The 10,396-nt window shown below is 35.1% G+C and overlaps 1 protein-coding gene across 1 annotated transcript; it reads right to left on the bottom strand.

The window, feature by feature from the left end:
* Positions 1-274: 274 nt before the first annotated feature.
* On the bottom strand, positions 275-8,553 carry LOC143538142 (coatomer subunit beta'-2-like). The gene is made up of 25 exons (XM_077031762.1): positions 8,497-8,553; positions 8,281-8,301; positions 8,148-8,209; positions 7,725-7,779; positions 6,797-6,833; positions 6,359-6,684; positions 6,129-6,260; positions 5,891-6,039; positions 5,568-5,636; positions 5,253-5,403; positions 5,090-5,155; positions 4,783-4,971; positions 4,525-4,665; positions 4,364-4,438; positions 4,105-4,281; positions 3,933-4,024; positions 3,738-3,854; positions 2,802-2,916; positions 2,651-2,722; positions 2,374-2,570; positions 2,190-2,283; positions 2,003-2,109; positions 1,785-1,914; positions 1,549-1,693; positions 275-587 (listed from the first exon to the last, which is right to left on the bottom strand). The coding sequence occupies exons 1-24, from the start codon at positions 8,497-8,499 to the stop codon at positions 1,550-1,552; spliced, it is 2,721 nt and encodes a 906-aa protein (XP_076887877.1). The 5' UTR covers positions 8,500-8,553; the 3' UTR covers positions 275-587; position 1,549.
* Between the last annotated feature and the right edge of the window lie 1,843 nt (positions 8,554-10,396).

Genomic DNA, 10,396 nt, shown 5'->3' with positions numbered 1-10,396 from the left:
CCGGCGTGTTTTCTTGCTAGTTCTAACAATTTAACATTTATAATAAATTATTTTTAATGAAATTTGACCAAGTGGATGTGTCTTCAATAAAACAAAACTTATAACGGTTAAAAACTACTAAATAACAAACAAGCCGAGGCAAGCTCAAAATTTTCAGACAAGCCAAACTAGAGCTCTATTTCATTCAACTAAGTTAAACGACTGAAATTCAAACTCTCGTTTGCACGAAGAATTCGATAAAACAAGAAGCTACATGATTGATGTAAAGACAGAAGATGCCTGAGTGAAAACTGAAATAACTGAAAACGCCATCACAATTTGATAAAACAACAAAAACTATATGATTGTTGTTACCTCCCACATTTATAAAGCAGCAGTCATTGTAAAATGTCTTATAAATCACAATAAAAATCGCCTCAAAAAGAATATCATAAAACACTTAAAACCAGAGGTAACTAATTCACTCACTACCGAACCCAAGCCTGTATCATATGTTCTCAAATCACAAAACTCGGTGCGCCCTACAAAATTACACTATGTTCATATCAAGCAATCGAGCATCCTGCACATCCCCCCTTTCAAGTTACCTGCAAACAAAGTTTCCATTAAAAAATCCTAAACATAATTGTTACATGTTACAACAAACTGAACGCCCAGTGAATCGTTCGGTTCGTTTATTTAAAAACAAACGAACATGAACATATCTCTTTGTTCACTTGGTTATACGAATAAACATATGCACATGTCCCGATCGTTCATATATGTCTGTGAACAATCGTTTTGATTTAATTTATGTTCGTTCATTTCGTTTGTTAATATATTCATTAGAAACTTTAAGCTTGTTACAATTTAGGGTGTGTTTGGGATTCCTTATTTAAGTTGAAAATACGTTTTTGTGATAAGTAGAAAAGGACTTATGAATTTTTAATAAGGAGTTTCCAAAAAAGTGGTTGAATTAGCATAAGTCAATAAGTTGTTTTTTAAAAGTGTTTGATTTAACTTATTGATGTAAAATGACCAAAATGACATTTTTTATGAGTGAGTAAGTTGATTTTAAAAAGTGTTTGGGTGGAATGGGTTTTCTAAACCAATAAGGAGATAAGTTACCATATCTCAACTTATTCAAAACTCATTTTTTAACCTTATGGATAGGGAGAAAGTTAAAAGGACTTATTGGTTTTCAAACACTCTATAAACATAATAAGGACTTATTCATCCTTCATAAGTCATAAGGAGAGAAAAATAAGGAATCCCAAACACACCCTTAGTCAAGTTTTAATAACTTTTCAGGCCCAAACATTGTTTTTCATATTTACTTTTTAAGTGGTTTCATCTTAGTTATGTGCGTTCAGTTATGTTTGTTTGTTTACGTTCGTTTATATTGTTAATGAACAAACACAAGCAAACACAAATACGTTTATGCTCCGTTCGATCGTTTAACTGTTCGTGTTCGAACGTTTGCTCAGTTAATGTCAAACAAATGAACACAGACAAGCTCCATTCATGTTTGTTCGGCTCGTTTACAGGCTTACGTATAACTGCTCATACCTCACTCTTCATCAGCCTCATTGCCATTAACAAGTACAGCACCATCTGTTGAATCATTATCCATTGCAACTACTTCTTGTTGACTTTCTTTTTCAACCACTTGTTGACCATCAACAAATTCCTCATCTTCATTCTGTTTCACATCCTGTGCCAGTAAGATGATGAAAATAATGTTAAAACATATAAAGGTAAGTGAACTTAAATATAATGTGCGCCAAACATATAAAAAAATATACTTCATGGTCATATTCTCCATTTTCCAGTGGCTCTTCAGCTTCCAATTGCATGTTTCTAAACTGTTCCACTAAGGTAACATGCGACCTATCAACATAGTTCACATACTCCACTGCTGGAGGATAATTTCCCCTGCAGAATATATAATAGATATATTATTTTATTAATAGAATATGCAACAGATTCCTGAAAATATATTAGAGTAAAGAGCAAATGAAACCTTGTCTCAGCAGCCTTTTCTGCAACCTCGACTGCAACTTGCCAGTCCTCAAACATATTTGGGTACTCTTCCGGATCTGCTAAAGATTCTGCAGCTTTCTGGTTGACCTGCACTTAAAAACAGTTTATAGTTTTCTTAATCATGTTTAAAATTTTAATGAAGGTTTAGTGGGAATTTAATATTTAACCTTGTTGAGGTCTTTTCTCCAAAGGGCAACAATTTCAGAAACTTTGCTTGGAAGATAAGACCGTGCCATTAGAGCAGCTTCAGGTATTCGATTGCTGCATGGTTAGTTTCAGAAACTGCATATTAGGGTTGAATTCATATAGATTTATGATTTATTTATAAAATATGGTGAATAATTGATTAACCTGTCAATCAAGAGCTGCAGGCAGTCTTCTAATTTACCCAACATAAACAAGCAAGCAAACGCCACGTTGTTCTTTCCGTTTTCTTTTGCAAGTGACGCGAGTTTTGCTATTTCTTCAGCATCTCCTAAAGAAGAATAGAGAAGCAACAAACCACTCAAATCCTTTGCATGCTTCAAACATTCCTCAGCCATTTCCAACTGCAATGAGCAAAATGTTAAATACATGTCAAATATATTTAAATAATAATAATAGCTAAGCTAGTTAGGTTATACGATACCATTCCAGCAGACATGGCTAGTTCACCCAATTGCTTCCATTTTGACTCGCTTTCTGCTACTAGAGCAATATCCTACATGCATGTTACATGATTATCCAGATAATAGAACTTTTGTAATTCAATTTACTATAAAAAGAATTACTATTATTACCATTGCAATCTCAAGTTTACCAAGCTGAATGGCCAACTCAAATCTATAGTCAGGATCAGTAGCAACTTCCATGGCCTCTTCAACCATGCCACGTGATTCCAGGAAATGTGCAACACTGTCAAAACAAAACATTATATTGATTAAAATCCAATTTTTGCTAATACAATATCTAAGAAAATGCATCAACGTAAAAGAGAGGATAAAAGGAGGGTTATCATGAATAAGCGTTTAAACCAACCGAAAGTTCAGTGAACCGTTCACGAACCATTCGACAGGATGTTCGTATATATTAAACGAACGAACGAACATGAACGAAACATTTTGTTTGTTTAGTTAAGCCAACGAACATGAACATGTGTATTGTTCGGTCACTTATGCTTGTGAACACCCATTTATGTTTGTTCGTTTATGCTCATTTATGTTCGTTTTTGTGTTTGCCTTGATTTCATTTATATATTCATTGAAATTTTTTAGGCTCGTTACAGTTTATTCTAGTTTATGAAACTGATACATCAACCATTAAAAGTTTTATTAATTCTTTACTCCCAACATATTGATTTTCATAACATAGTTATCTTCTTTTATATTTGGTCATCTATGTTCAGTTATATTCGTTTGTTTATGTTTGTTTCCATTCAAGAACCGTTTGTTTATACTATTAATGAACAAACACAAGCATGCTCAGTTTCTTAACGAAGAAACACGAACAAGAAAACTCCGTTTGTTTAATTCTTTGTGCTCAGTTAAAGTTAAAACAAACAAACACGAACATGCCCCGTCAGTGTTCTTTCGGTTCGTTTACAGGCCTAATCAGGAAGCATGGTGTCTAAGGTGATACAATCCTTTGGTAATCGGTACACATTAATTACATATGCATTATTTAGACAAAATATTGCAGACTGTAAATAAAGACAGAAGAAGATACTTGAAATCTACCTATTATGATGCTCCTTTGGAATTGAGGGTAAAACTTCATTAGCCCGTTCTATATCTCCACGCATCACAAGCGTCTTATACTCGATTAATGTGAGAAGCAAAGTGTATCCAACGACACTAAAATGTAAATATCATAAATATTAGCAGCAATAATAAAAACAGTTTGTATCCAAAAACAAGCTAAAACTAACTTACTTGAATTCTTTGTCAATGAGATAAACTTTGCTCTGATTAGCTAGATATTCTAGAAGATACATAGGACGATCCAGATGAAACATGGTGGTTACCTGAAACATATGTGACATCAATTACAAAACTATTATGTTATTAGTCAAACCATGAAAGTATATATTTTCTGATTTCATACTTCACCGCCAACACAGTAGTTGAGTCTCCATGAAGCATTAGTGTATATAAAGCAGTCCCCGACCCATAATCCAGTTCTAACTCTTTCATCTACTTCATACAGAATCTCAAAGGAATCTTCAATGCCTTGCTCATCTACAGATCTACCACTATCTAGATGTGCAGACACAGCATCGCGCTGCAACATGACGACATTTGTTAAATTTATCACAATTTTTCCGCAGAAACATTAAAGTAAGCATCTGTGATAAGAATCTTACGTTGTATTTTAGCACATAGAATGATGAATCACTGGAAATTGCCACCAAATCGCCACTATCTGCCCAGTATAGGTTCTAGAAATGAAACATGCTAAATGGTAAGAAAAATATTGCTATAGTGACATTTAAGCCAAAAATACATAAGGTTTATAATCCTTTACTTTGACATTAACATCAATTCGTTGAATCAATCTGCACTCAGCCCAATCATAGAAACATATGAAATCATTTGAGCACATTGCTAATAAAGATCCTCCAAATATGCGCTCGGCTGAAAATGTCGGTCGGATACTCTTCTTTTCCTGATTAACAAAAAATGGTAAACAAACAGTGTCACAACTCACAACATGCTTATAACATTTTCAATATTGAGGGAAACTGGTCTTAATAGAACTATTAAGCATAAAGAGCGCAGCAACCTGAAAAGATTTATTAAAAATCTTGATTTTAGATGTGCTCTCCCTAACAGCATATTCACCATCGGTGGACCAAACAAACTCCAATGCAGAGCCAAAGGATCTGTTTCTCCATGCTAAAGCTGTGTATATGATGTATTCACCATCACCACATACAACAACAAACCTCCCATTTGGGTTGTGCTTTAAGCTCTGAACACAAGGGCAAAAAAAGAAATGCATAATCAACATTGTGACAAGGTTTCAAAATAATTGAAGTTGTAAAGCTTAAAGAAAAATATATTTATGTGACAAAACAAGCATGACTTACTTGTGGGTACATATCACAAGTTCCCAGCTCTTTGACTGCTAAAGGCAACCGCTCTCCATCAGAAACCTAAGTGAAAAAAAGGCCATAAATTCAATTTCAACAAAAAAAGAGAACCAAGAAATAAGTATTTTTTATTATGTTTGTTAAACAACCAAATCCAGACCTCATAATCAGCTCCCACGCTCTTAATGTTAACAGTTTGAATCTCGTTATGCTTAGACCATATAACTTTTCCACTATTATCCATACTGACAACAGGCTCCTCACGACCAATTTTCACCATTATGGTCCCTTCATCATATCCAATGGCGACCCTGTACAGTAGAACAAAATACTGAAATTAGTTGGTTGTGAACTTTATGGTAAAAACAGAATACAGCAGAATATCCGCTAAGTATAGATGCCAGCCTTAAATGAAACATATTCACAGGAATGATAAAAGAAACTATGAAAAATATGTAAGTAAATAACAACTTACCTGCGTGAACCTTTCATGTATCCAATGGCCCAGACCCTTTCAAGTCCATAATTCAAAGTGTTCTCTAGTCTGCGCAGAAGAAACATCAAACGCTGAGCAACAATTAAACATCCAGCAAATTGAGCTTAATGTTACTGGAATAAGTTGGTGTTTTAAATTGCAACTTATATGGTTAGTTCTATGCTCTACAATTTGTAGTAACGGTAAATGCATAATATAACTCTTGTCAACTAGTAGTGGAATTTGTACACAACCTGAGGCACATTTTATTTGTGTAATGATTAACAAATGCTAACATTTAAAAGTTATTATTAAGAAAGTACCTGTAAGTGGTTGAATGCCATATACGTACAGTACCATCCTCGGAACCTGTCATAATAATTGGGAGCTCAGGATGAAAGCATACTGCAGAAACATTGTGTGTATGACCTTCTAAAGTCTGGACACAAGCTTTGGTTTGATAATCCCACACCTGTTCCAAAAAATTAATTAACATAAATACAGAATCAGTTGTCAACCAAACACAATAATTAGAAAAAGACAATTAACATAAACACAAACCTTAGCAGTGTGATCATCTGATCCAGTAATTAGATAAGGTTTATCACCACCGGTAAAATAATCCACACAATTCACTCCTTTGGCATGAGCATCAAGTGTGAAGTTAGGATCAGGTGATCCAAGATTCCATATCTAGAAAAGAAAAGATGAAGGATCCATAAACATACATAAAAAGATGTTAGGCTGATAGATATTAAATACCAATATACCATAATCATTCTTAAAGTTACCTTTACAGTACGATCGAGCGATGCACTTGCAAAAGTATTAGTATCTTTAGGGTTAATTGTGACTTGCATCACATAATGGGAATGACCCTCAAATATTTGAGTACAATACCAGCTCTTCTCCCAATCCCAAAGCTTTATAAGCATGTCATCAGACGATGACAATACATATGGGAGGGTGGGGTGGACCGCTACACAGCGGATGTAATCTGTATGTGCCTCAAATACTTTCACTTTATCCATTGTATTGTAATTGTACACACGAAGAAACATGTCATCTGCACCAGCAACAATCCACTGTTTGCGTGCTATGAACTTTGCTGACCTGACTGTAATTTATCACGTGATCATCAAAATATCAGATTCAAGTTCCCGTCAGGGTCCAATCATGCGTGAGATTATAAGAATACATATTAGAGAACAAAAATATCAATCACGGACCTGGTAGCTCAGTAACTTCAAAGGATTTTGCCACAGTCTACAATGAAAAAATAAAACATTACAAAGCTAACATTAGAAAATATTATTTAAAATGTCTACCATATGTAAATCATGATAAGAAATTGACAAACTGATGTATATCAAACATATATATATTATAGGTCTATAAGTCTCTTCTTTTAGAGTTCTTTGTTAGATTTCACTTCATCGTATTCTTAGGTTTTATAGTTCACCTAAGCATATATAAAAAAACACTGTAAAAAGTCAGCATGTGCCCATTTACAACCTTCTACAACTTTCACAGAAAACAAATAAATTTACAATGAAACGTCCACGGGGCCCATCATTTTTTAGTTATATCTCTTGTTGAACAATGAACTTAGCCACTCACAAAAAGAATCAGATAACCTTATGCTTTCAATGTAGTTGGTTACTAGTTACTGCCTCTTATCATATTAGCCAAGATAAACTGTGTCTAACAAAAAAGCTATATTAAATTCTGTTCTTTATCCATTTAGTATAGCTATTTGCCACAAAAGATAGGATTGTCTTTTCCCAATATCTTCAATTAGCCAAGCTTCACTATAAATCCAAATGCAGTTACTTATGTAGCCAACAAATTTGATGATCTTTCTGGATAAGCCTTGTTAGATAGGCTACACTACATATCTAAACCTCAACATTATATACCACCCTATGAACGTAGATACATATATAATGGGTAAGGAAAGTATTCCAATTTACAAAATAAAAGCAATTTTTTGAGAAATTCTACTCTACACAAACAGAAAGTAGCATATGAAAAACATGAAGATGACAAATGTGTTTACTTTAAAAGTAACTACATTGTAACAGCATAACATGAGTCTATCCCTGAATACAAACTAGAGGTGAGTACTACTTTAGATAAGTTAGAACAGTTTCATACCTGAGCCTGGTAATCCCATATGTTGACTGTCCCTGAATACAAACTCGTGAGGATCCTATAAAAAGACAGAAGTACCCATATACATCAATAAACAGATGTATACCAACTTGATCTCCAATTCACTTCCTCCCACCCTTACCATTGAGCCCCAATGTTATGTAAATTAGGGATGAGCTTCATACCATCCCGGTACTGATCCTGATTTTCTTAAAAACTTGGTACCGGTACCGTAGGCAAAAATTTGTTTATACCTGTACCGTACCGATCCCGAAACATCAAATAATTGGTACCGGCGGTACCAGTTTCGGTACCATTTGTTCATCCCTAAATTGTGAATTAAAACAAAATGTAAACTATTAACATTATCAACCAATGCCAGCCTATTTCATAACAAAACCTATACAAATCACTAATCATCATTACCATGGCTCGGTCGGATGCAAGTCAACTGACTTTACTCTTTCTGATCTTTGAGCAAGCTTCCTCTGCCAAAATTGAAATAAATAAATAAAAATATAATTATTATTATTATCGAGATCAGTATCAGTATCAGTACCTTGATATCGAGTCTGAGCGGCTGCACCGGAGCACGAATCCACCACCAAAATTGAAAGTCTCAGTTAGTAAACATAATTACATAAACACTCAAATCAAAATTCAACAATACGGATGCAATAAAATGATCAAATGTCAATTGAGCAACGATTCAATACCGGATCTAACCTAGAACATGGATAACAAGCAACAAGTCAAGTAGGAATTGAAAGGTTACCATAGTAGAAGAATGAAATTGAGCTTGTATGAAACCCTAGGATCCGAGTAAAGGATCTCTGTTCGAATTGAGGGATTTGAGATCGGAGGGTTTGAAGATGCAGAGAAATGAGAATTAATACTACTTATTATTATTACTATTATTATTATTATTGCGTCAGCTGCTGGTTTGAACCACCGTCGGTAGATCTGTCAGCTTCTACGGCTGAGATGAAAATCGAACAAAAGTTTTATTTTCTTTTTTACGTTTATTATTGGGATCTTTGAGATTGTTTATTGATTTTTTTAACGAACCAACGAATCTATCAAATGGGCTATTGGCTAAATTTATCATGTTAGGATACACTCGTTTGAAGCCAATGCCTATGAACACTTGTCTGAAGGCACAATAGTGCGGTGTATTACGTTGGTGTCTCTGAAACTAAATGTTAGAGGCAGGAATCGAAATTGGGTCACATTAAAAAAAACAAGTATATTTTATTGTCACTTTCACCTCTAGCTTATTGACGAGATTGTTTATTGATACTTGATACTTTGTTTTATATTCATGCTATAAAACAAGTAAAATAGTGTTTGGTATGTGTGGTTTATGAATGGTAAATAAAGTGGAATGAAATGGATCAATGTTGGATAATGAAAATAAGGGGGAAAAAATGTTTCATAGAATAGTTCAATAAAAAAATACAAAAGAGATATATGTTTAAGCACGTCAAAATTATTCATCCGTACTCTATTTATTCTTTTTTAACAAAATGGTAAAAGACGTCCTTTATATTTGCACGGTTTTTCAATGGACGTCCATTGGCAAACTTAATGACAGTAAGTATCATTTATATTTGAAAACTCTATCAAGTTTTGTCATTTGACCCTAACTCGGTTAAATATTTTCGTTAAACCTGGTCATATGCAAGACACATGAAAGTATTTTTGTAACTTTACATATTTATTCATTAAATAACATTTAGACCCACATTCAAACATTCTCTCTCTCTCTTTCTCTCTCTCCCTCTCTCCAACATTCAGACTTACCATAATCACCAACTAATCACCACATGCCACCGTCAACACCATCACTTTCTCCCGCGCAATCGCCTCACCTCCGGCGGCTTTGTGGTTGTAGCTGCAGTCATGTCGATCGGAGTAACGGTGCTTGGAGCAAAACATGTCGCCGCAACGGCACCTGAATCCAATCAATCCGACCTTCCGTTTGCAACTTAAGCATTGATTCACCACGCGCCGCTTAGGACTGGCGCACACGCTCGTATCCGCCGCCTCAAACCGTCGTTTTCTGGATGGATATGAGGTTTCGATTTCGGTTTCTGGCATGCGCGACAGAGTTAGGACGAAAGTCAACGGTAACGGCAGATTTGAGATCGGATATACGGTCAGTGACGGAGATTAACGGTGAGCATAAGGTTAGGGTTTCGGGAACCTTGAGCTCGGTTTCTTTTATCTCTCTCTCTCTCATCATGAGAGAGAGAGAGAGATGTCTGAATGTGGGTCTAAATGTTATTTAATAAATAAATATGTAAAGTTAGGGGGAGGGGTGGTGGATGTGGTGGCATCACTCATCACACACCCCACCCAATCAAATGGTGCCACATCACCAACCCCAAATCCATCACATGTGATGTTTTTTACTAGGGGTGGTGGCGTGTGATGGGTTTTTTTTGTTTTTTTTTTGTTTTGTTTTTGTTTGATGTCTCGTGTTTATCGTGTTTACCTTTAGCCTTCAACACTCACACACACATATACATATATACACCCACATATATATACATATACATACACTCACCATCACCACCTTCTACCAATTCCCCCAAATTCTCACAAACCCTCACCACCACCACCACCAATGGCCGGATCCGAATCCGAGATCCAACCCGCCAATTCATCATCCG

The sequence above is a fragment of the Bidens hawaiensis genome, unplaced genomic scaffold, assembly GCF_021521415.1.
Source record: "Bidens hawaiensis isolate Kalapana, Puna unplaced genomic scaffold, B.hawaiensis_p1.1 tig00000780_1, whole genome shotgun sequence".
Lineage (NCBI taxonomy): Eukaryota > Viridiplantae > Streptophyta > Magnoliopsida > Asterales > Asteraceae > Bidens > Bidens hawaiensis.
Note: the sequence above shows the minus strand (reverse complement) of the source record. Positions and strands in the feature narration are given on the sequence as shown.